This window comes from Chelonoidis abingdonii, unplaced genomic scaffold, assembly GCF_003597395.2.
Source record: "Chelonoidis abingdonii isolate Lonesome George unplaced genomic scaffold, CheloAbing_2.0 scaffold0358, whole genome shotgun sequence".
Taxonomy (NCBI): domain Eukaryota; kingdom Metazoa; phylum Chordata; order Testudines; family Testudinidae; genus Chelonoidis; species Chelonoidis abingdonii.
Window position 1 is genome coordinate 66,601 of NW_027424619.1, and position 25,966 is coordinate 92,566.

Sequence of the window (25,966 nt, forward strand, 5' to 3'; positions counted from 1 at the left end):
GTGCTTGGGGTGGCGGAATAGCTAGATCTGCCACTGTTAGTGAGGAGGTAGCAGAGGAAGCAGGTACAGTTTTGAAGTCCAGAGGGAATCTCCCTCCTCTAATGCAGTCTCCACTCCCAGGACTGGGAACAGACAGGAAGGTGCAGCAGTGGGGAAGAACCACTTAATATCAGAGAGTAGGAGATGGCATTGGGTGGGGGAGCCCCATCCCCAGCCTAGAGAGAAGGGAAGAGCTGCCAGCATCACAGGAAGAGCATCTCCCCAAACCAGGAAGCAGGGAGCAGCCCAACCCTGCCCAAGGGAAAGGCAGGATGTTGGAGAAGAGCGATGGGGAACAGCCCACTGCACTGGGATAAAGCAGAGGGATGCAGGGCCGCCCCCGGGGGGGGGGGGGGAAGTGGGGCAATTTGCCCCGGGCCCCACAGAGGCCCCAACAAGAGTTTTTCAGGGCCCTTGGAGTGGGGTCCATCACTCGCTCCGGGGGCTCCGGAGCTTCTTCCGCTCCAGGTCTTCGGCAGTGGGGGGTCCTTCTGCATCGGGGTGGAAGGACCCCCTGCCACAAATTACCGCTAAAGCGGGACCCACTGCCAAAGTGCTGGGTCTTCTGTGGCAATTAGGTGGCAGGGAGCCCCCGCTGCAGGTCTTTGGGGCACTTCGGCGGAGGGTCTCTGGGCGGAAGGACCCCCTGCCGCCGAATTACTGCCAAAGCAGGGGCCCCCCACCGCCGAAGACCCCAGGCCCCCTGAATCCTCTGGGCAGTCCTGGAGGGATGTGTCAGCCCTCAGGGCAGGGAGCTCTGTTCGGGTGCTGCTCAGGGACAGTGTTTCTGTTCAGCAGTGTGGGCATGAACTCAGCACTAAGGTCGGTGTCAGGGCTATTTAGGGTGACCAGACATCCAGATTTTATCGAGACTGTCCCGATATTTACTTGTTTGTCCTGCGTCCCGACCAAGTATCGCTCGGGAGGAAAATTGTCATGATATTTTGCCCTCTGGCACACAGGCTCGCGCCCCCCATGCCCCAACTCTGCCCGGCCCCATCCCAACTGCGCCTCCTCCCTCCCCCCTTGGATCCCTCCCCAAATTCCCCACCCTGGCCCCACCTCTTCCTCAAGCACACCGCATTCCTCCTCCTCCCCCTCCCTTCCAGGCTTGCGCTAATCAGCTGTATGGCGGAGCAAGCGCTGGAGGTAGGGGGGAGAAGCAGGACGTGGAAGCCTGCTCAGGGGAGGTGGAGGCGGAGCGGAGGTGAACTGGTGCTGGGGGACGAGGCGTGGAGCTGCCGGTGGGTTCTCAGCCCCCACCAATTTTTCCTGTGCTCTGGCGGCTCTTGTTTGTTTTTTTTCCCCCCTCCGCCGCCGGCTCTTGGGGTTTTTTTTTTGCTCCAGCGGCACACACACACACACATACCCGTGTCCCGATATTTCATGTCTCTCTTCTGGTCACCCTAGGACTATTTGTGTGATGTCAGCTTGGGATCTCCCCAGGTGTTCCAGCACCTTGGTAGAAGTTGGGGAGAGAGGTACTAGGTCGCCCTGCCCTCTCCATGGCCCTGCCCCACTCTTCATCTTCCCGCCGACGCCCTGCCCCTGGCCAGGATGGGAGCCTTGGCCACTCTGGAGAGCCCCTGACCCTCCATCTTTCCATGTCCCCTCTCTCTGGCGTGCACCACTCAGGGCAAGTGGAAGGTCCAGGGGGAAGAGGAGCAGGAGTGGGGCCAGCACCGGGAAAAAGCTGCGCTAAAAAGGGGGAGCTGATCAGCTGCCCCTCCACGAAGCACAGTCATTGCCTGCGATGCTCCAGGCCTGCCCAAGGCTTGCAGTTTTGGAGGGTGGGCAGGGGGGGCGGAGAACATGGCCTGCTGTCCCCAAACTATGCCCATGTTAAAAGTGGGTGGGCTTGGCCCCCTGGCCCTCCATGTTCCAGTGCCCCTGGATCTTCTCGCTGTTTAATGGGTTATTTTTAGGGCTGTGTGTGTGTTGATTTTGTTGGTAACTTTAGTTATAATCTCATGAAGATGTTTTCACTGGCATTTTCTCATAATGTAAAGACAATCTCCAGCTGCAAACTCACCCTGTCTGTATGCTCCTAGGAATTCCTCAGTTCGTGTCTCCAGAGTGTCTGGCGGGGGAAAGGAGATGAGATTTCAGGCTATCATATTTATAACAGTGTCCCCACTCTGAACGCAAAGAGCTGTGTTTTCATCACGACAGAGAAACAGAGTGAGAGGCCCAGAGACACACTCAGGCATTTAATATAAACTAACTGAAACCTTCTATTTCCTCTTTCATTCAGGCATCTCCCAGCAATGGAAACAACATCCTTGCAGCCTCACAACTATCCCAGGACACACAATCTGTAAGAGATTTACTTTTCCCCTCCTCATTCCCTCCCTCCCTTCAGACTCCAGTTGGTTTGTCTCATTCATTTACTGCCTTTTGTCGTAACCTGGACCCAGAACCTGCAAAGACTTTGTCATAAAAGTAACTTTACCCACTTGGGTCCCTTTGGCCAGGGGTAGGCACCATCATGTTGTGTGACGGACACTTGACAAAATTACTGGACTTAGTGACGGACATTGGCGGGGTGTTAAGTCATTCAGTCATCACTCAACCCATAAAATAACACAATTTTCCACACTGAAAAAAACATAACTTAGCTAGGTAATTAATAAATAATAAACAATAATAATAATAATAATAATAATAAATTCAACTCCCTTTAGTGTTTTTGAATGAACCTCACTGCCACAGTCAATTTTTCTTATTTTTTTTTAGGATGGGGTCATTGAAATTAATATTTATCCTAAAATCATATTTCACTGCATTCTTGTCACTACTATTTTTCTTGTTTAAATAATATGTCTTATGGGGGGAGAAGTGTGTGTGTGTGTGTGTGTGTGTGTGTGTGTGTCTCCTGCTTACCCCATGTCTCTCCCCTGTCTGTGTCCCTTACATGGGAAATCCCCCATCATGTCACAAGATGTGGGAAGCAGAGGGGGGGGGGTCTCTCAGGGGAGCAGGGTTTCCCACCCCCTCACTGTGACCAGGGCACCCCTCTCCAGGCAGGGGTTATCCCAGGGTGGGTGGGAACCTCCTCTGCATCCTGACCAGGACAGAGGGACAAGCTCTGGCTGTGGGTGGAGGTCTGTTGTGAGCAGGGACCACGGTGGAACAAATTCTTGGTGGGGGTGGGGGGGGAGGTGGACTCACTTCTGGTGGTTCCCTGAAGTGGCTTCCCATTGTCCCTCATCCCTGCTGCTGCTGGAGAGCTAGGCTGAGGGGGTCTGTGCAGCTGGGAGAGGGGTAGCACTGAGGGGCTGGAGCTAGGCTGAGGGAGGCTGTGCAGAGGGGGGTGGCACTGAAGGGCTGGAGCTGGGCTGAGCGGGGCTGTGCATCCAGCCACAGAGAAGTCCAATACCCCCTGTGTGGGGACAAAGGTCAAAGTGACGTGTGTATAATCAGTAGTAATAAACTAATGAGAGAAGAGAACAAGAACATGAAAATAGCTTGAACAAAAAAAGCCCTGCCAATGAAATGTTCATGCATGTGCAGTGTATGACCTATATAAGATATTTAATATTCATATCACTCAAAGGTGATTGGAAAAGAACTAGTAAATATGCAATTTGGATGTGTATAATCTGTCAGACATTGTAAGGAGTAATCAGAACATCACAGGAGAAATCTCCCATGACCCACCTATGCCCCAGAAGAAGGGAACCGGCCAGAACTTCTTTCTATATGCAGTGGCTGGTAGCAAATATCCCAATGGCTGGTGATGGGGCACTAGACGGGGAGGGCTCTGAGTTAGAGACAAATTTTTCCCAGGTGTCTGACTGTTGGGTTTTGCTGAAATGCTCAGTGTCCAGCTGACCAACATATCTGGGATAGGGAAGGAATTTTCCAGCAAGTCAAATTGCCAGAGACCCTGTTTGGTTGGTTGGTTTTTTTGTTTTTTTTCCCCTTCCTCTTCCATATGGGGCACGTATCATTTACAGATGTTAAACTGCAATAAATGGTGGATTCTGTAACTTGAAGTCTTTAAATCGGTATTTGAGGACTTCAGTAAGTCAGCCAGAGTTTACAGGAGGTCAGAGCAGATGGATCATGATGGTCCTTTCTGACATTAAAGTCTATGTCATTTCTTATTTTGTAATGCATGTTTTTGGTGCAGACAAAGGTTTGAACGAATCAACCTGAGTGTTTTGGACCCAAGTATCTGGCATTCAAACCCAAAAGTTAAATAGAAGCATCGTCTAAGTGTGAACCAATTGACCAGCACCATTTTCTTCCCACAGTCTCAGAAGCTCATCCCAATTTCCATTCTTAGATCCATTTTAGGTACCTTTGAACTTCCTCAGAGTCTCCGATACCACAAAAGTTTTCTCAGAGAAATTGCTGACTCGCTCTTCCAGCTCAGGAGAAATCTTCCTTGGCTGTTGGAACTTCTCCTTCTCATACCTAGAGAGAAAAAAATTCATGTGATTATATTTCACTGTGTGACTCATTATAAGTTCTGGCTAGTGAGTCGCTGCTCTAATATGCCTGGAGTTCGAATTCCTCGACTTCTTCCAGCCTCAGAGCAGGTGCAACACAGGCCATGGCCATACAACCTTCCCTTCAAAGGATTCATTAATATTGTGCAACTCTGGTCTGGTGAGATCCGCTCTGGGGACAAAAGGGGAATTGAGTCTTCATGGCCAATTCGCTCCTTGGCCTCCATGGTCTGAGAAAGAGGAGATTCCTATGTGAAGTGCTGTAGAAATCTGTCCACTAAGAATTAGACTGAGACAACAACTTCCCCGTCCCTAGCTCATTTCTCACAGGTCTCCTAACAACCCTCAGGCTGGGAAAGACTCTGGTGGGAAAGACTCTTGACCACTGATGCCCTGGGCTGAATGGTAACCAGGGCCCCAGCAGTGACAGGCCCATATTCCATCCCCACAATCCTGAGGTGGCCAGTCCCCCAGGGAGGTGACATCTCTAGGAAACACTTGAGGTCAGGCCTTGCCACTGAATGGAGAATTCCAGAGTCTTCTGAACCAGGGTGAGAACCTCACGATTAAGTTTATCTGAGAGACTTGTATCCAAAATGTGACCTTCCCCACACATGTTGCTGTGGAGATGCAGTGCTAACATCATCTCCATGCTCTTTCCTGGCATTGCCAAGTATGTGTGGGACTGAGAGAGCCACATACCTGCTTAAGGTGCTTCTGACATCCTAGAGGAGAGAGAGAGAAGAGAGAGATTAAAAATAAATCTCAGTACCACCTGACACACACTTGGGATTCCAGGAAAGAGATTTTGCAAATACAGGGAAAATCAGCCCTGCTCTGGCCCCGGGGCCATGGTTTCACTGAGCTAATGGGGCTTTTCCATCTCTAATATCTTTGTGTCTGTGAGTCTGCAAAGAACAATCATCATTCACATGTCAGCAATGCACACATTGAGTTACACTGAGATCTGTGATTGCTGGACTCCTGTGCCCATGGTTCAGGAGCTGTCCTGTCCCTGTGTTGGGATTTGGGATGTTTTCAGTTCAATATCACCTGCAGAAATTCACTTGCTGGCTTCTGACACTTCCCCTCCGGCTCACTGATCAGCTCACTGAGATGGGAAATCTCCTCAGAGAGTTTGGTGATATTTTCATTCTGTATCTTCAAAATCTCCTCGTCCAGCTTCTCCAGCTGGGCCAGCAGGAGTCGCTCTTGTGCCTCCAGGAACTGCTGGAGTTCCTGAAATTCAGACACAATCTTCTGCCTCTCGGTTTCTGTCTGTTTCTATAAGAAATAAGGAAAGGGCAGGTCAGGAACATGGATGGAGCCTGATGACCTTCCATACAGTCTTACAAGAGAGAGTTTCTTTACAATCTCTAACACATCTGTGTAGAGACCAGGACATGAGCCGTCAGGCCTAGTGCTCAGAGCTGCAGCTGGAAACCGGGAACTGCAGCCAAAGTCAGAGCTGGAGTCAAAGTCAGGATCTCAGCGAGGGTTGGGGCTACACTTGAGCTCAGGAGTCATGCCAATGGCTGAGTCAGAATCAGTGTCTGGAGTGATTCCAGGGATCGGGACTGGAGTCAGGCAGCCACACAAAGGGTTAAGCTGGAGTCAGATAACAGTACTGCAGGTCAAACCTGAGTCAGGGACAATGCCAGGGCCAAGCCAGAATCAAGGTTCAGTCCAGCAGCAGATCAGAAGTTCACTCAGTTGTTTGGACAACTTCACGTGACTCCTGCTGGCGTAATTCATCCATCCGAACGTCTGCTCCAAATCGGGAACTTAGGCCATGGCTACATTGGCGCTTTACAGTACTGCAACTTTCGCGCGCAGGGGTGTGAAAAAAACACCCCCCTGAGCGCTGCAAGATACAGCGCTGTAAAGCCTTAGTGTAAACAGTGCCGCAGCGCTGGGAGTAAGGCTCCCAGCGCTGCAAGCTACACCCGTAGAGGATGTGGAGTACGTGCAGCGCTGGGAGAACTCTCTCCCAGCGCTGGCGCTGCAACCACACTCGCATTTCAAAGCGCTGCCGCGGCAGCGCTTTGAAGTTTCAAGCATAGCCATACCCTTAGCAGGCAGATCCTCTGGTGGGATTTCCACTAGCCCCTCCCCTGCTGGCTCTGGAGAGCGGTTGGGCTGCAATGACAGTCTCTGTGGACTGAGGTTCAAAACCCACCATTCTTCACATCCTGATACTTGACTATACACTGTGATCACAAGGGAGAGGATTTTCTTACAGCTTCCCATTTGGCCCCAGTCTCTCGGAAAGGGCTGTCTCCATGTCCACTGGGATATAGTCAGTGCAGTTTGGGAGAAATGTTGTGAAAGCCACAAGGGGGAGTAATTAACTCATTAATTAAAATGTATCGTAGAACCTGCAGAAGATGCTGTTGTCTTTCTCCAGGGAGAGAACATTTGTGATATGCACACCTGTACACACACACACATACAGTATCCCATGATCATGGAGAAACACAAATAAGACCACAGAGAAATCTACCAATAAACATCCCTCCCACCTCCATGTCCCAGCACCTGAAGAACAATAGGCACCTACCAGATACTCCTGGCTTCTCTTCTCTCCAGTCACTTGAAATCCCAGCAGCTTTTCTCTCTCTTCCCTCAGAGTCTTCAAATGGGCTTGTATTTTTTCCTGACAAACAGAAATAATTTGGTGGGTTTATTTTGAGGATTGTAGGGGGTGGAAGAGGTGTTTTTCCACCCAAAATTCAAGGTAACAGTCAGTCTTCCTAGATAGTCTAGGTGGGTAAGGCAATATCTTCTGCTGGGCCAGCTCCTTTTGTTAGAGAGTTACACACAACTCAGCTCTGGGGAACATACTCCTTCCCAGGTCTGAAGAAGAGCTCTGTGTAAGCTTGAAAGCTTGTCATTCACCCACAGAAGCTGGCCATGAGCAGATATTACTTCACCTACCTTGTCTTTCTAATATCCTGGGACCAACGCAGTTACAACAACACTGTGTACAGCAGTGGGTCTTTGTAGAGGTAGGACCTCACAGACACCAAGGGAATGAAACCTTATTTATGGAAATTGGGAGTGTTCTATATTCAGAGTTGAGTTGTTACATCCACTTTCTCCATCAATTTAAAACAGCAGGAAACTGGTGTCCCATGGTGGTGAATTTATAAAGCTGTTTTTTAGCAGATTTCAGAAACAGTGATATCAATCCCAGAAGCCTCTGTGGGGAGCCATATAGGCCGGGATGCTCAAAGAAATCCAACTCCATTGACTTTCAGCCCTGTACCCCCTGGGGATGGGACGGGTTGGACAGCACTGATCTAAGGCCTAAGGCAAAGCCCATTAGATGTGTTGGTTTGTGTTAGGAACAGCTGGGGTTTGCTGTTCCTTTCCGTGGCAATGGCCTCTGGGTAGCTCCCCCACTGTCCCCAGCAGAGACTCTGGAAGCTGAGGATTCTGGGAGATTTCAAAAGGCTGCCTGGTGGGACTAATGGAACCACGTTGGCTGGTCCTTGCCCATGAACAGACGAGAACAGGTCAGACTGACACAGGTCCGCACTGCCTAGGGGTTAGTTTTGCTGAAGATAAGTCGAATCCCAGTGGTACTTGGCATGGACCTGAGCTGTCTGGAGCCCTTGTGGGTGTGGACTCAAGGTGCTCAGGGTCCCACACAGTGTTTAACCCAGTGATCTCCTCTAGTGCAGGCCGGCAGCATCTGAGTTTAACTCCTTGTGGAGCAGCACAGGAATTCAGAATCCCAGTGGGAAACCTCATCTCCCTGCTGGGCCTAGGACCTGTATCAAGGTGTCTTTTCCTCCTAATCTCTGCACTTCATCACTGCTCAGTGCTGCTGAAAGGGGCAGAGTAGCTAGTGGTTAGGGCACTGAACTGGGCCTTGGAAAACCAGGTTTATACCCAGCTCTGACATGGATCTGCTGATTCCCCTTTGACAAGTCACTTCCCCTCACTGTGCCTCAGTTTCCCCTTCCACACTTTGTCTGTCTTGTCCAGTTGGACTGTAAATGGCTCAGGGCAGAGATTGGCCCTCACTGGATTTTGTGCAAGGCCCCCCACAATCGAGGTCAGAGCTCATCTGGGGTCTGTAGGGGATGCAAATATCAATAAACACTGTGATACAACCAGTAATACCAGCCACAGCTTGTAACTCCCCTATCAGCTTTCATGCAATGAAGGCTACAAACAGCTGAACGAGGCAGTTACACCCTTAACCTGTAATTAACATCCAAAGTTATCACCCATTAGACTGGACAGAAACTCAGTACCTTGTACTCCTGGGCAGCCTCCTCTATGGGAACCACCCTGTGAGCGCGGTGAGCCCGGGACTCTCTGCAGATCACACAGATGGGAGTTTGATCCTCTTCACAGAACAGTTTCAGAGCCTCCTGGTGTTCCCCACACACCCCGTCCCCACCTGCTCCTTTTGCTGCTTGTAAACTCAACTGTTTGGCGATTTCTAGGACATTTGCCAGCTGCCTGTTGGGCCTGAGGTTTCTCTGCTGCACAGTTTCTCTGCACTGAGGGCAGCAGGCGGCTGAATCGGATCCCTCCCAGCACTGGCTGATGCAGGCTCGGCAGAAATTGTGCCCACACTCCACACTGACAGGTTCTGTGAAATACTCCAGACAGACGGGACATGTCGCTTCCTCCTGGAGACTTTCCACGAGGCTCTCTGCAGCCATGGCTCCTCTGGGCAGTTTGGAACAGGCTTTGTTTCAAATTCCTGAATTCAAACTATGCCCCGCCTGCAGCAGCAGGGGGGTTGTTCCTTGCCTGAAAATGGCTCATGCTGTTTGCTGAGCAGGAAGAACCCTGCCAATTTCACCCCTGGAGGCTTTGGTAAAAAATTTACCACTAGGGCTCCTGGCCTGCAATCAGCCCCTGAGCTGGTGGGGAGGGTCACCGAGGCAGCCCTCTGTGATGCTGAACCTGGAGGAACGGGAGCTGGGTGGCAGAAGCGATAGGCTGGGCAGAATTTTTTTTATAATATCTAATTTTGACATAATGTTTATTTTAAGCAATTTTTATATTTATTGACTTAAACTTTCACAACAATCTGGGTTTTAAGCATTTAATTCTAATTAAAATAGTCACACTTGTGGGAAATTATGGGGGGTTCAGATAATATTTTGGTCAGACCAGAACTATTTAATGACACCGGACACTGAGATTTAAAAAGTTGAAGCTTTAAAACTGTTAACATTGTCTGTGAGCAGGTAAATCTCCTCCCACCCCCAGCAGCTCCCCCAGGGCAGTAACCCAGTGCCTCCTCCCCCACCACACAGACCGAGGCTGAAAGTCCATCTGATGGCGGTTCAGGGGCCTGTGGAATGTGCTGGGAGCTCAGCCTGGGCCCTAATGGAGCAGGTGCCCCTGTAACACAACCACACCCAGCAAGGCCTGCCCCCATTTTCTCCCTGTTTGTCAGTCTCAGCAGAGAGACCAGAGACTGCAGGGAGACCAAGCTCCTATCCCCTAGGTGAGGGCTGGGACCCAATGGCCGAGGGCAGCGGGTGTGTGGGGAGCTCACACTAGGGGCTGCAGGGTACATGGTGTGGGATAAACAGAGACCTCTCAGGCCACTTGCCCATTGCAGCTGCAGGAGGGGATGTGGGGACAGACTGAGGAGGCCTGGGGCAGTCTGGAAACCTGCCATCAGGGACAAGGAGAGGGAATTCTGCTGTGGCAGGGGAGCTGTGCTGTGCAGAGATGCTGCTGTGGATGCAACTAGTTACTCGAGTCAGGTGTGGCAGCAGTTTAACAACATGGTTAATAGCCATTGCAACTCAGCAGAGTATAAGAGGTGCAGCTTCACCCTGGCCAAACCCCTCTATCCCTTTCCACCCCTTCCTCCTCCAGCCTGTCCCTGCCCCAACCCCACTCCCTCCCGCCCCTCCTAGGAACACTCCCCCTGCCTTCAGCTGCTGGGGAGGAGGCACAAACAGTCCTGCTAGCCAGCCCAGAAGCAGAGCACAATGATGGGGTAGGTGCAAATGTCAAGAATCTCTTTTGATTTAGGGTCCAAATTTGGGATACTAACCTAAGTGCTGAGGGGCTGGTTCTCCAAGGGGCTGGGTACCCGCAGCGCCCACTGACTCCAGCTGCAGCTGCGAATGCAGGTGGAACATGTGCCGTGAAGTCCTGTACTTCGAGGAGATAAACCGAGACAGCCACAGTTAGGCCACTGTTGTAAATTTAGGCCTTACTGACTTACCCATTAACAGCAGTACATGGGCTAAGTCCAGGGGTGAAAGTAACTTACAGGACTTACCGGTACTGCTGGAGTCCCGTGGAGAGCGTGGCCTCATCCGGAAGAGGCGGGGCCTCTCAAGATTTAAAGGTCCTGGTACACCGGCTGTGACTGGAACTGGAAGCCCCAGGGCTTTTAAATCAATCCGGGGCTCTCAGCTGTAGAGGTGGCTGGGAGCCCCCGGGGCTCAGGGGCAAATTAAAAGGCCCGGGGTTCCGGCTGCTGCAGAGCTTCAGGCCCTTTAAATCCCCACCACAGCTCCAGCAGCTGGAGCTGCGGGTGGGATTTAAAGGGCCCGGAGCTCCTGCCGCTCCGGGGAGCTCTGAGCCCTTTAAATCCCGGCCCCAGCCCAGACGCCGGAGCCGCGGGCAGGATTTAAAGGGCTCTGGGCTCCCCGCTGCAGCCCTTTAAAGCCCCGCCGCGGAAGCCAGTGCGGTGCGGCACAGTATATTGGCTCTTGCTGATATGCCGTATCGTACCGTACCGGCTTACTTTCACCTCTGGCTGAGTCTCATTGTAAGTCACTGTTTATACTTGGTCACTGCTCGGTCCCATGATTGTAGCAGCAAAGGGGCTGACCCCAGGGGTGCTCCGGAGCTCAAACCCCTGCAGAAAAAATATAGGGGGAGCTCAGCACCCACCAGCCACAGCTGTTCTGCAGGCTGCCAATGAGCTGTTTGGTCGGTAGGGGAAGTGCCTGGGGGAGGGCGGAGAGCAGCGAGCTGCAGATTGGCTGCAGCTTCGGGGAAGGGTTGGAGCAGGGGCAGGAAGAGGCAGACAGAGGGCACGGCCTCAGGGGAGGAGGCCGAGTGGGGTCAGGAAGAGGTGGAGAGAGGGCAGGACCTCAGGGGAGGGGCATAGTGGGGTTGGGGCCCGAGGGCAGAGCGGGGTTGGAGCCCTCTGGGGAAAAATAAAAGTCAGCGCCTATTGTAAGCAGAGACCTAGCAGTGAACAGAGCTGACTTTAGGCCAGTTCAACCAATTCCCCTGAATCGGGCCCCGCCCCTAAGAGGGCCCCGCGCCCAAGCCCCTGTTCAGTGTACAGACAAGAGCCAGTGCGCTGTACTGGGGTGGCCTGGCTTCCCCAGGGGGCAATTTTAAGGGCCTGGGGATCCCAACAGGGGCTGGAGCCCCAGACCCTTTAAATGGCCACCGGAGTCCCACTGGTGGAGATCTGGGGTAGAGCTGCAGGGCTTCAGGGGCTATTTAAAAAGTTCGAGACTCCCGTTGCTTCTACCGCCTCAGCCCTTTAAATAGCTGCGGGAGCCCCACCACTCCCTCAGGGCTCCTTCAGCTATTAACAGGGCCGGAGCAGTGGAAGCAGGGGAGCCCCGGGCTGCTGCTGCTGCCCTGGTGGGGGAGGGAGGAGGAGGGGGCACTCACCATACAGGGTGGGCTGCACGCCCTGCCCGCAGCCAGCCCCTGCTCCACCCCCTGCCCTGCCTGCACCAGCCCCTGCCTGCAGCCAGCCCTGCACCCCCTGCCCTGTCTCCAACCAGCCCATCTCCAGCCAGCCCCTGCCGCACCCGTGCCCTTCCCACACCAACCCTGCACCCCCTGTCTGGGCCGCACCAGCCCTGCACCCCCTGCCCTGTCTCCAGCCAACCCCTGCCGCACCCCCCTGCCTACAGCCAGCCAGTCCAGCACTCCTCTGTCTCCAGCCCTGCCAACCCCTGCCGCACCCCTCTGCGTCCCTGCCTGAAGCCAGCCAGCCCACCCCACACCCCCCTGTCTCTAGCCAGCCCCGCACCCCTTGCTCTGCCTGCAGCCAGATCCTGCCTCCAGTCAGCCCGTCCCCTGCCTCCAGCCAGCCCCATGTTCACTGGTGCCCTGCAGTTCCCAGGGCAGTAACCCTGCACACCTGCTTCAATGAGGGGGGCAGGGAGCAGCTGGGACCCACACATGTGCATACCCAAGGGTGACCAGACAGCAAGTGTGAAAGATCGGGATGGGGTGGGGGGTAATAGGATCCTATATAAGAAAAAGACCCAAAAATCGGGACTTTCTCTATAAAATCGGGACATCTGGTCACCCTAGCACACCCCCAGGGAGTGGCGGGGACCCACACATGTGAAACGAAGCTCATTTCTAGTTCAGGCCCATCGTTTTAAAAAAGAACTTTAGGTAGGGTTAACATACACCCATATTTTCCCGGACACGTCAGGCTAAATTTTAAAAATTCCTCCTGGGAAAATACCGACGTATGGTAACTCTATTGGTACAAAAATACGTACTGTGGCACATCCCTTAAATCAGAACTTTTTATAGGGAACCGGGTTGCTAAGAAATGAAAGGCTTTTTAAAATATTTTTTTTGTAGTCATTCTTGCTGGGGCCCCACTGAAAATGTTCAGATTGGGCCCAGCACTTCCTAAAGCCGGCCCTGGCCAGTGAAAGCCCCATATTATATCCCCAGTGTCTACAGGCAGCCAGTCCCCCAGGGATGTAACAAGTTCATAATCTTTTCCATGGGATGGGTAAATCCACAATTTGTTCACAGGGCGAGAACCTCGAGGTTAACTTGAACAAAGTGAAAGTGGCAGAAATGTGGCTCCTGTCCACAATGTGCTGAGGGGAGATGTGGCTTTCACCTGGTGTCCAAGCCCCTGCAGACGCTCAAGAAGTGTGGGGGGAGTGAGAAGGAGCCACATGTCTGGTTGAGGTGCCTCTGATGTCCTAGAGGGGAAAAAGAGAGAAATGAGCACTCGGACTAATACGTCACATATTGGGGTGGGGCTGTAGGACTCTGGGATACGGGGCGATTGCTCTTTGCATGGTAAGTTTAGATCCTATCCAACCCCGCCCCACTCCCTGCCCATTGATTGCCCCCCAGATCTCCCACCTCCTATCCACTCCCCCTGCACCCTGACTGCCCCCTGGGACCCCTGCCCCTATCCAACCCCCCTGCTCCCTACCTACTGACCACCCTCTGGTACCCCTACCCCCTTCCAACCTCCCCCTACTCCCTGACTGCCCCCTGGGACCTCCAACTCCATCCAACCCCCTCTGATCCCTGACCACGCCCTGGGAGGGACCCTTGCTGCCATCCAACTATCCAGGTTTCATTTCTGGTTTTCAGCTGCAATTTTAGTTTTTCCAATTCCGGTTCCAAATTTTCCTTTTCATAGTCACACAGGCATTGTGCTTTTCTGTGAGCTTATTTACCGCCTGAGACATAGCACAGATGACTCATGCTGCTGTTTGGACTTTCTTGGGAGACTAGCCTGTTGATTCCCCAACAACAAGTTGTCCAAACCTTTCTTATGCAGTGTAGAGACTGTAGTAGTCACACATGGATCAGACCCCAAGCTTTTAAACACCTGTCTTAACAAGCACTCATTAACCATAACCGGAGGCTTCGGGGTGTCCCCCTTGTCCTCTGGAGTAAACCCGCCTTGCTCGCACTTGCAGAACATCATAGACTTGAAGATAGCACTAATTCAATTCCACGTGCCTGTGTATTTCCCTCTCTCCCAATAATCTGTAACCAATCTGATCCCAGTCTGGTCCAATCCTCGGTTCCCCGGCCCCTGAGTCTAATATCTTAAGACAATATTTTAGCTTATCCATCCAGTTCAGAAACAGTTAACTTATTCAATGACATGGTAACCATCCTCTGCTACCAAATGTTGAAATGGATCTTTAATGGCTCACAGCTGGGCAGAATGTTTCCCGATACCAATCAACAAGTCAGATTCAGTAGACTCCATACACAACGATTTATTTAAGAAAGAATTCCAGAAGCAGTATAAGGTTGTCTAATTTATGTCTTCTTAGTGAGCCTCAATTCCCCAAGCATAAACCTTCAATATTTATGCTGGCCCCACACAGTATTCAGATTGGCTAGCGAAGCGGGTATTGCTATCGATCTAGATCAGGATTTCTCTCTTTCATTGTCTTCTATTCTCAGGCACCTGGTCTATCAAGGATTCCACCGAGGCAGTAGTTTTCAAAGGACTCATATGCCCTGTGGACATTTTATTACTAATTTTCTCCTAATTAATACTTTGGAAGGGACTGCAGAAGGGGTACCCACCAGACATCACCCCACATTTACACTGTCATCAATCATTCACTCAAGCTGTCAGAGTGATGCCATTTTGCCCCAGGTCAGCTTGTGCCAAGATCACTGATCTCGTGATTATACATTTTTTTTTACCTAGTGAGCTGGCATATTGACTGACAAATGTCGGTTACATAACAGGCACGCAGAATAGAAAATTTCCACAGTAACCATTGGATGGTCAGAAGGCCCTGCTCCCAGAATCCTCTAGCAAATTCAGACATGTCAAGCCGGACCACATTCACGTCCACCACATTCATTAATAAGAAGCGCAGTAATTCATAAACATTCAGCACTGTCCCAACACCCCGGACAGTGAATCTCCTTGTTCTTTCCCCCCTGCACTCCGTCTCAGCGCGAGGGGGATGTGCTTCTGCTTCAATGGTTGTCAGTTCCCTGTCACCCCTAGACTTTTACCTCCCCACACAAACTCATCAGGGCTCTGCCAGTCTTTACTTTGCCTTACAGATTAACATTAGGCTCAACCTCATCTCCAGCCCCTCTGACGTGTCCTTCTGTAGTATCCAGCCCCTCTCCACTGGATACTCAGAAATTCCCAGCTAACCCGTCGGGACAACACCAGCTTGTTTGATTCAGCTGAGGATCAGCCCCAGTGGAACATCACAGCACTGAGATATATTTTTAGTGAAAACAAACAAGTTTATTAGTTCAGATTGAAGAAATAGTGAGCAAAGTAATAAGACCAACAGGTTACACACCAAACACCAGGTGTCGCAGGATTCAGATAGGCTGAGTTTAATTTTAACAGGTAAAATCCACAGCTAAAGCATTCTCCCAGGGTCATCAGCCATCACTGATGAAATCCCCCTTTTCATGAATGCAAAGCGTGCTCTCCTTTTGGCTTCCTGAAGGATTGCAGGTGCTGTTCTTGTCCCCCAGTTGTAGTCCAGTAAACCGCTGAAGTGCCCCCCCCGACCATTGTGTGTTCTCCAGTGTGCTCTCTCTGTTAGTCCTATATGCCAGTGGCTCTCAGCCTTTCCCCACCACTGCACCCCTCTCAGGAGTCTGATCTGTCTTGCCTCCTTGGCTCACTTAAAAATGTCTCGCTTCCAAAATCTGACAGAAAAATACAAAAGTGTCACAGCCACTAGTACTGAAAAATTGCTGCCTTTCTCTTTCTTACCACATAATTTTAACAATGAAATCAATTGGAACTAGAGATTTCAAGTGATTAAAAAAATTAATCCTGATTAATCACATGATTATTTGAACTGTTAAACAACAATAGAATAACCATTTCTCTAAATATTTTTGGATGTTGTCTCCATTTTGAAATATATTGATTTCAATTAAAACACAGACTACAAAGTGCACAGTGCTCACTTTATTTTTTATTACAAGTATTTGCACTGTAACCCCCCCAACAGAAATAGTATTTTTCAATTCCCCTCTTACAAGTACTGTAGCCCAATCCCTTTATCGTGAAAGTTGAACTTACAAATGTAGAACTATGTAAAAAATACCTGCATTCAAAAATAAAACAATGTAAAATTTCAGAGCCTGTAAGTCCACTCAAGTATCAGAGGGGTACCCGTGTTAGTCTGGATCTGGAAAAGCAGAAAAGAGTCCTGTGGCACCTTATAGACTAACAGACATATTGAGCATGAGCTTTCGTGGGTGAATGCTCACTTTGTCGGATGCATGTAGTGGAAATTTCCAGAGGCAGGTATATATACGCAAGCAAGAAGCAGGCTAGAGATAACGAGGTTAGTTCAGTCAGGGAGGTTGAGGCCCTCTTTTAGCAGTTGAGGTGTGAAAACGAAGGGAGGAGATACTGCTTTTGTAGTTGACTAGCCATTCACAGTCTTTGTTTAATCCTGAGCAGAGCCTGTGCTGGCTGGTGCCCAGCGAGCTGCCAGCTGTGCTGCTGGGCACACTCTTCTGGCATGGCCAGGGCTTCCACATGCCCACCTGGCTGCCTTCGCCACCACCGCTGATATCACCCCACGCTGAATTTTGGTTTTGCCGGCGGGTGCCCCCTCTCGGCTCTGCCCCCTTCCCAAAGGCCAAGCCCCCACTTTGCCACACTCTACCTCTACCTGCCCCGCTCTGCCCACTATGTCCCCTTCCCCAAGCACCTCCTACCCACTGCCAACTCCTTTTTGCCCCATCCTGCCTTAAGGGTGAGGTGGGTGTGTTTGGCTCAGTCTCCCCTCCAAAATGGCAATTTCCAGCATATTTATACATACACTTCTTTCATATTCTAGTTATTGAATGTGTGTCTATCAGTGGTATCACAGCAATGTCGTTATTAAAATAGCAATGAACTACATCATTACATTACCATGAATTACAGTGTATTAAAATCATTACACTCAGCTACAAGCTGTCTTCACTGACATCCCTGTGTAAAGACAAAAAAAATTATTGGAGATATACCCATCTCCTAAAACTGGAAGCAATCTTGGAAGGTCATGGAGTCCACCCCCTGCTTTCACTAGCAGACCCCTAAGTGGCCCCTTCCAGGATTGAACTCACAACCCTGGGTTTAGCAGGCCAACACTCAAACCACTGAGCTATCCCTTTCTCTGCAGTTATTGTGTGCCTCACCCTGGCTTAGTGCCTGCTTGGGACCTGAGGTCCACTGTTGGCTGTAGGAAGAAGTGCATGGGACCTCAGGGACTCTTTCTCTGCTGTAGGGAGTCTTTCTCTGCTCCCTTCCTCTTTTCTCCACTTCCTTCCTATCGCTTTCCCTGCCACTTTCTGTCCCTCTTGTTTCTTCTCTAAGTCCTTGCTCCCTCCCCTTCCTGATGTTTCCCCTTCTTGCTCCCCAACCATGTCCCTTTTCTCATCTCTTTCTGCATCCAACCTCCTGGGGGCTCTGTCTAGTGCCCGCAGAGGAGGCTACCCCTACTTAGGTAGGAAGGGTGGCCTAGTGGTTTAAGCACAGGCCTGGGATTCAAGTGTCCTAGGTTTGGTTCTCTGCTTTATTACTGACTCACTGCTTAGTCTTGGGAAAGTCTCTTCACTTCTGTGTACCCTAGATCCCACCTGCCAAATGGGGCTAATGTTGACCCTGCCTGTGAGGCTGAATCCCTTTGTGGCTGTGTGATGATGAGTGAAATGGAGATACCAAGGTGAGTAGCTTGGGCTCCATGTAGGGGGCACAGGAGATGGAGGGGCTCAGGCCAGCTCCGTGGGGGTGGGGCATCTCCCAGGCTTCTTCTCCCCCTCCCCACCCAGTGTGGCTCCTGCTGCGGTCCAGGCCTTCTCCCATCCACCCTGCATGGCTTTTGTCATGGTCTGGGACTTCCCCTGCCCCCACCCAGCAACCCAGTGTCCAGGGCTGCTTCTCCCCACCCCTGACCAGTGCAGCTCCTGCCAGTGACTAGGACTTTTCCTTCCCCTAATGTGCCACTGCACCCATCCAGCATGTTTGCCTAGGAGCCCTCTAACCTACTGGGCAATTTCAAAGGACCTGGGCCTCCCAACCACCATCATAACTACCAGGCAATGGCCTCTGCCACGACTGGAGGCCCTGGCCGTCAGGTGGTAGGTTCCTGTTTGTGGGTTGCAAAGCAGAGACACACACCCCTCTGCAGCCCAGATTTAGACCCCTATCTATGAGAGGGGTGTGACTTAGGGCACCACTTCCCCCATTGTCAGCATCTCCAATTGGCTAGCTTACTTGGCTCCTTGCCTACTGAGGTGCCTGTGTTATCCATAGATTGGCATTGTCTAGGGAGTTTAGACCCCAACTCAGCTCTGAGGGTCACAGTGCTGCTGTTCCTGTGATTTTATTGCTGCCTAAAAGTTACTCACTGTGATGCTCAGAATTGCAACACCTGAGTCCCTGCATGGATTGCCCCCTGTGCGACCAGTTGCCGCTCCACAGAGCACAGCTGAGCAATTCCTGATTGACATGGGTGTGCACAGGAGGGAGACAGAGAACAGGCTGGGTAGTGACACATCACACTGGAAAATGCAAATTCTCTTCCCAGAGGTTCAATCAATGCCGGCTCCAGCTTTATTGTCACCCCAAGCAGTGAACAAAAAAGAAAAATGAAAGAACACGATTGAGCTGCAGCCGAAGAGGAAGACAGCGAGTGAAGGACCCGCTGCTGAATTGCTGCCAAACACTGAAGCGGGCAGATTAAGCCACCGCTGAAGTGCTCCTGCCACCAATCTGGATGTGCTGCCCCGAAAACTGACACACTGACACCCCTTTCTATTGGCCGCCCCAGGCACCAGCTTCCTTCGCTGGTGCCTGGAGGTGGCCCTGGGTGTAATATTCCCTTTGGGGGTTGGGGGGACGCAACCAAGTTGGGAAGCAAATCCCATGACGCATCCCCAGCAGTTGCAGCTGGGAGATTAAGGTGGAACAGAAAAGAAGAATTGTTTGTAATGTTTTATTTACAGTCAGTAGCTGGAAAGTAGCAAAGTAAAAGGAGCTGAGAAGGAGCTTTAGTAACCACAGCACGGCCGGGAGATCCCCAGCTATTGAGAACAGTTTTCTTAATGGCTCTAAAATAGCACCAGTGGCCAGGAATTAATATAGGGAATTTATGAATTACAGTCTCACTTTCAATAACATGTAATAAATCTCCCCATCCTGCACATGTTCCCTTTTCTTCCGTACTGTCCTTTTCTATTCATTATTGTTCTAGCTTCACTTTCCATCCCTCTTTATTTCCCTGTCTCTCTCCTCCCTGTCACAGATCATCCCCCTTGGCTGCTCTCTTCTCTTCCAGATCTTATCCCTTCCCCTTGAGCTGATCTTGGGTTGGGAGCCCCCAGTCAGATCTAAGGACACAGATCTGTACAAACTGCTCTGGGCTGCTGCTTCTCCCCAACCCCCCAAACCCTGATTGATCAATGCTGTGTCCCTGCCACCCCCACCTCCGCCTGTGCCCTGCCCGGCTGTTAGTGCTACCCCTGCCCAGCCCCCACCTCTGCCCTTCAGGGCCCCTCCTGCAGCCCCAGGGGTTCTTCCCCCTCCTCCCCCCATCCCTGAGGCTGCAGAGAGGGAGGGGGAGGTGCTTCCAGGGGCCATAGAGATGAGGAGAAAGGGGCTGGGTAGATGGGAGTCCTCCAAGGTCATAAAGACTGGGATCCATGAGGCTAGAGAGGCTGATTTCCAGTTCCCCCCTCTGCTGTGTGTCTCAGGGACACAGGCTGAGCCGGGATCCCGCCCACACCCAGAACCAGGGTCGGATTCTCCCCCCAGGGACGGAGCCCGGCGGGAAAGTGAAGATCGGGGCCTCGTCACCAGCATCGATAAATGTCACCTGCCCCCGGTCACAGTCCAGACAAACCCAGATCCTGCTGGGGAACCGGCTCAGGGGCAGGGGGGTCGCAGGGGAGGTGAGAGCCTGGAACTGATCCAGCCGCTCCACAGCCCAGATCCCCCCCTCAGGGCTATGGCTGATCTCTCCCTTCCTCCCCACAGACTCTCTGGCCACCCCCACAGCCCAGCCTCCCCCATCCCCCACCTCCACCTCCCAGCAATGTCTCCCCGAGCTGAATCCCTCATAGCCCAGCACACAGGGCCAATAGTCAAATCTCTCAGGGTTGTCGGGCAGATCCTGCTGTGTGTCTCCCCATCTCACACGTTTCCGATCCTCAGACAGGACGAGCCAGGGATGAGCCGTGTCTGGATCCAGAGTCACATTCACTGGGGAGAGAGAATCAGAGCGTTGGGGCAGAGCTTGGCCCCGGAGAAGGGTTTGATGGTGTCAGTGACAGAATCTGCCCCAGCTGGGGAATGACTCAGAATCTCCTTCCTGCAGGATTTACCTGCCAGCTCTGAATGGGGAGCAGCTCTGAGATGTCAGCACAGTGCAGGGGAGAGTCACACCCCTGGCAGAGATGGGCCAGCTGTAGAGCAAAAGGGTCACTTGAGCCAGGTCTGGGACTCAGGATTTTTCTTGTCCAGCTCCACATCTCTCCAGGGAGGGGACTAAAGACCCACATGTCAGGGAGATGGGGGACAACAGAGTGGTGAGAAGCTGAGCTCCCTCTCAGTGCTCACTGACCCGCCTCACCTCTCCCTGCAGTTTCCCATCTTAAACCCCATATTCCCAGCTGAGAAAGAGCATCGCTGGGAGAGGAGAACAGATGCTTCCCATCCCTGCACCCTCAGCCTATGTTAGAGCAAGGGGAGTGTTGGGGGAGAAGGAGCGAGAGGAGAAGGAGCGAGAGCAAGCGGAGAAGTGAATGGAGACATGAAGGAAGGGATCACAGAGGGGACAGAAAACCATACTGGATGGGGAGGAGATGGGCCAGGGGAGGCCCAGGACAGCGAGATGTGAAAGGTTATAGAGAGTTTGCTATGAGGGTGAAAACAGCAACTCACCTGCCTCTTCCCTCCAAGCAGCCACCATCACCAAACCTCCAGGCCCTTCCACCCTGCCCCCACTCCTACTGCCTCCTCACCAGCCCCATTCAGCTGACGGCCTGCTGCTCTCCCCACCCTCCTGTTCCCACCAGGCACTGCCGGCCCTCCAGACCCTTCCAAACGCTGCCCCATCCTTCAGTCTTCTGGGCCCTTCCCAATCCCGATGTGTCCCCCTCTTTGCACTCTCATGACTTTCCCCCTGTGCTCTCTCTGTACTCTAGCACCAGGGTTCTCGTCACTGGGCATATTTTATTTCCTCGCCTCCCTGTTTTGTCACTTGAAATATCTTTGTTTCTCTCTCTCTCTCTCTCTAATCTCTGAATTTAGCATTTACACGTCATTTCCTCAGTTTCCAACCTCTGAATTGTTAATCCTCAGTTACTGGGCATTTAACAGACCCAGAATTCAGTTTGCTCCTGTTCCACAGCCCATGGCTCTGGCCCCCAGGGCCTCAGGCAGGGAGGGGGCTGTGAGCAGGGACAGCCCTGGGGAGCTGGGGAGACAAGGAGCTGTGTCTTTGGCCCTGTGCTAGGCGCTGGCACACATCAGTGGCTGTGCAGCCAGGCAGGGCTGTGGGCCCAGAAAGCTCTGCAGGTTGCACTGCACGTGAAGGTAGAGGAGGGGCAGGAGGGGTAGACACAATAGTGTCTGGATTTACTGCTGTACATCAGGCCATGGCTACACAACCTCCCTTCCCTCCCACTGTGCTGGGAAATGCAGGATGCTTGTGAGCTCTGCCCTGAGCACTGAACTCCCCTCCCATGGCCACAGTCAGAGGAAAGCAGCAAAACGTTCTAACAGCCGCTGAGACTGGCAAATTGATAGAATCTGAACTTCAGTTACCTTCTTGTACAGGTGGCGCAGAACTTCCCAGGCCTGGAAACACAGAATCAGAGATGAGAGCTTATCTGAACAAGCACATTAACAGAAATTAGTGTTGTAGAGAGGAAGGCCACTCATCTGGGATTAAAATGGACAGGCCTCTGTTTGAAAGGTTTGTCCACTGTCCAGCACGGGTGTTAAAATGGACGTGATTTTGTCCAGTGTTGGATGGGGGACATCACTCTGCCCCCTCCATCTCTGAAAAATGGTGTCCCTCATGTGGCATAACCTCACACGCACCATCACGCCAAAGAGGATGGGGTGGCATGTGAGGGGGGAGCAAACCAATCCCAACAGTCTGGAAATGTTGAGTTTTCTGGGAACGACTGAGTGGCTCTTTATGCATATAAAATGTTACACTGGGAAAAAGATACGTTCTAGAGTTCAGCATAAAGTGAACAATCCCCAAATACATATGTGAGCATTCCTCTGTCAGTGGTTACCATTTTAAGACTCTTTTTTTCCTTAGCAGAATTTCTATCACTTTTATAATTATTAATACTCATGAATTAGACTTTCCCTTCTGAAACTCTGAAGTGACATTGCCAGCTTGCTACCAAAGACCTGGTCTGGCTGCCATTCACGTCACTGGCCAATCTCCCCTGGAATTCAGTGGGAGGCCTGAGGCATGGAGGGGAATTTTGAAAAGGGTTGGAAACAGAGCTGCCAACGGAATTGAGGGATATTTTCCCTCACCCAGCCCTGCAATGCTGACCGGCCCGCCACCTAGGACTCTGAAGATGATTTAAAGGGCCCGGGGCTCTGGCCGCTGCCACGGTAGCAGCGGCCAGGGGATCCCAGGCCCTTAATCTCCAGGCCCCAGGGCAGTTACCCCTTTTGCCCCCCCACCCGTTGACAGCCCTAGGGGGAGAAAAATGTTTTCTTTTGGCTCCTGGGAATATGATATAAAGGCCAGAGGGCAGCTGGGGCATAGGAGAAGATTTGATATTTCCCCTTCCAAGTTGTCCAGTGTAGCAGGTTTTTGTCCCTGCAGACAGTCGCTGGGGTCAGGGATCACCCTCCTTAACTAAAGATAGAGAATGAGCATGAACTTGTTGGCTTTGGGTACAATTTTCAAAATCCATGGAGTGCCTAGGCCCCATTTTCCAAAGGAGTTTAAGTCCAGTCTTCTCTCCCCGCCCCCAAACTCATGTCCAGGTTACCTTTCCCCAGTGTACTGACCCTGACCCACTTCTCGGACTTTTACCTCCTTCACTGACCAATCTGTCCCACCCCAGTCTGTGCCGTTCAGTTTAGGAGTTGGGTAGGTGGCTGGCGCAGATGTCTCCTTTAGTGTGCTGATTCTTAGCACAAGCAAAAGATGAAGAAAGCTCTCTGGCAAGCATGTGGGTTGTGGTGCAAAAATGAGCAAATGAAAATAATGTGTGTCCATTTCTTTGGCTCACATTCCTCTGCTGTCTTCTTAATTTCCAAAGTTGGATGGTTCATCTTCCTATCTGACGCTGGCAAAGACCCTTCTAACTCAGTGCATGCATACACACACACACACACACACACACTATATCTTTCTTTCTCTCTGTTAGCCTGATGCTGTATTGGCCATGTTATGCACTGATTGCAAAGACCACAGGACAGACCACAGCTAACAGGGGAGTTTCAGTGGGAGTTTCCAGGGGGAGGTTCCAGGGAGACAAAGCGGTGAGAACCAACAAGCCAGAAGAGGGAAGGGGCAGGGGTCTGGCCAGCCAGCCCAGGCCATTGGTGTGTCCGTGGTGCGGTGGGAGGCTTGAACCCAGGCACAGAGTTGAAAGGCCATGATGGAGAACAGATGGAGCAGGCAGGACACACTGAGGATGACCGGATGCAGGTAAGCTGTGCATTGTATATGGTCCTGAGGGGCACCTGAAAGGAGTGTTTTGTCTGCATGAGTGCCGCCTGATAGAACTGCTGGAAAAGATAAAGATGGCGACTGGCGGCAGGTCGAACTCTGTGCTGAGTTTAGAAGGGATTTGAGCGGATGATGGAAGACAGACATTGATGAGGCACAGGGGACAGCTCAGACGAGCAGATGGAAGCAGGACACAAAGAATTGAGGAGGGGCTGCTCTGGGTGAGGGAAAGTGGAAAGTGGAAGCATGTGACTAGGAGAACCAGGGCAGAGGAAGACGGGCCAGCGACGGAGAATAAACTCAGAACAGGTTTTGCTGCGTTGGAAATGAAGATTGGAGCACAGCAGAGTGCTCCCGTGAAGGAGAGAGGGCGAGGAAAAAGAGGAGCGGCTAGTCCTGCAAAGGAGGGAGGAGTCAATGGAGGCGATACCCAGTTAGAACTTGCGAGGCGGAGACAAATCGAGAGGGCTTGGGCCAGCTGGATGTGGGGGATAGACCGGAGAACTCAACTTGTCCGCCAGGAAAGGCAAGTCTACGTGATTGGAGCCTTTACTGGAGAGAAATAGACAGGCTGTAAACTAGACCATGATGCGGAGATAGAAGTGTGCTGTCTGCCGGGGCTAAGGTACAGGATGTGACCTGGGCTGAAAAAGGATCTAGAGGAGCGAAAGATTCCGTTGAGTCCTTCATGTGAACGACATGATACTGGCTAGTCATCGTGGACTGTATCAAGGAGGACTATGTCAGCCTGGGAAGACGCTCAAGGAATCATTGGCTCAGGTGATCTTTCAGTGGAGTCTGCGGTTCTAAGGTGGGGCGACGAAGGAAGCGACAGATCTTATGATGATTAACAGCATTGGCTTAGGCAAGTGGTGCTATAAGGAGGGCTTTGGGATGTACGGTCATTGGGACGCGTTTACGGACAGAACTGTCGCTCGGGATGGACTTCATCTAAGCAGGAGGGAAATAGACTTCTAGGATGGAGGCTCGCCGACCTCATAAGAGACTTAAACTAGGAATGGAGGGAGATGGTTGGGGAGTGTTCAGGAGAGCTCCACGCCGAATTTTAACCTGGAGAGGAAGTGAACGAAGTGAGAGGGGATACCCTTGTGGACCGAAGAATTGACCCCAGGAGGAAAAGCGGAGTTGAAACTAGCCTAACGGGTGATGCTGTGGTAGAAAGTCTGTGCACGACGGGGGAAGAATGTCACTTGACGACAAACGTCAAAAATAAAAGTCTGTACACTAATGCGGGAGCCTAGGGAACAAGATGGAGGAACTGGAGCTACTAGTGCGGGAAGTTAAACCGGATATTATAGGGATAACAGAAACCTGGTGGAATAGTACTCATGACTGGAGTACGGGTATTGAAGGCTATGTGCTGTTTAGAAAGACAGGAAGAAAGGCAAAGGTGCGGAGTAGCCTTGTACGTCAATGATGGGGTGAACTGTAATGAAAATAAAAGTGATGGAATAGATAAGATGAGTCTGTCTGGGTAAAAATCACGCTGGGTAAAAAAGCTACTAGAGCTTCCCCTGAGAATAGTGCTTGGGGTGTGCTACAGACCGCCGGGATCTGATTTGGATATGGACAGAGACCTCTTTAATGTCTTTAAATGAAGTTAAACACTAAGGGGAAATGTGTGATTATGGGAGACTTCAACTTCCCGGATATAGACTGGGGACGAGTGCTTGCAGAATAATAGGGGTCAGAGTTTTCTGGATGTGATAGCGGATGGATTTCTCATCAAAAGTGTTGAAGTACGACGAGAGGGGATGCCATTTTAGATTTGGTTTGGTGAGTAGTGAGGACCTCGTAGAAGAAATGGTGGTAGGGGACAACCTTGGTTCGAGTGATCATGAGCTGATTCAATTAAATTAGATGGAAGATAAACAAACGTAGTCTGGGATTAGGGTTTTCGACTTCTTAGCGAGCTAATTTTAAAGAGTTAAGGAATTAGTTAGGGAAGTGGTTGGACGAGGAACTTGGGGATTTAAATTGGCGGAGGAGGCTGGAATTGCTTTAAGTCGCAGCTGCGGAACTGTCGAAGCCTACATCCCGAGAAGGGGA

At 51.4% G+C, this 25,966-nt stretch overlaps 1 protein-coding gene and 1 pseudogene across 1 annotated transcript in view; both read right to left on the reverse strand.

Moving 5' to 3' along the window:
• Positions 1 to 9,422, reverse strand: part of LOC116821279 (uncharacterized) — a 65,373-nt pseudogene extending 55,951 nt beyond the window's left edge.
• Positions 9,423 to 19,163: 9,741 nt separating this feature from the next.
• The window catches only part of LOC116821282 (butyrophilin subfamily 1 member A1-like), a 34,150-nt gene continuing 27,347 nt past the window's right edge, over positions 19,164 to 25,966 (reverse strand). Inside the window, 2 exon segments of the mRNA XM_075061376.1 lie at positions 19,164 to 20,442; positions 22,009 to 22,041. Coding sequence (XP_074917477.1) covers positions 19,931 to 20,442; positions 22,009 to 22,041 — 545 coding nt within the window. The 3' untranslated portion in view covers positions 19,164 to 19,930.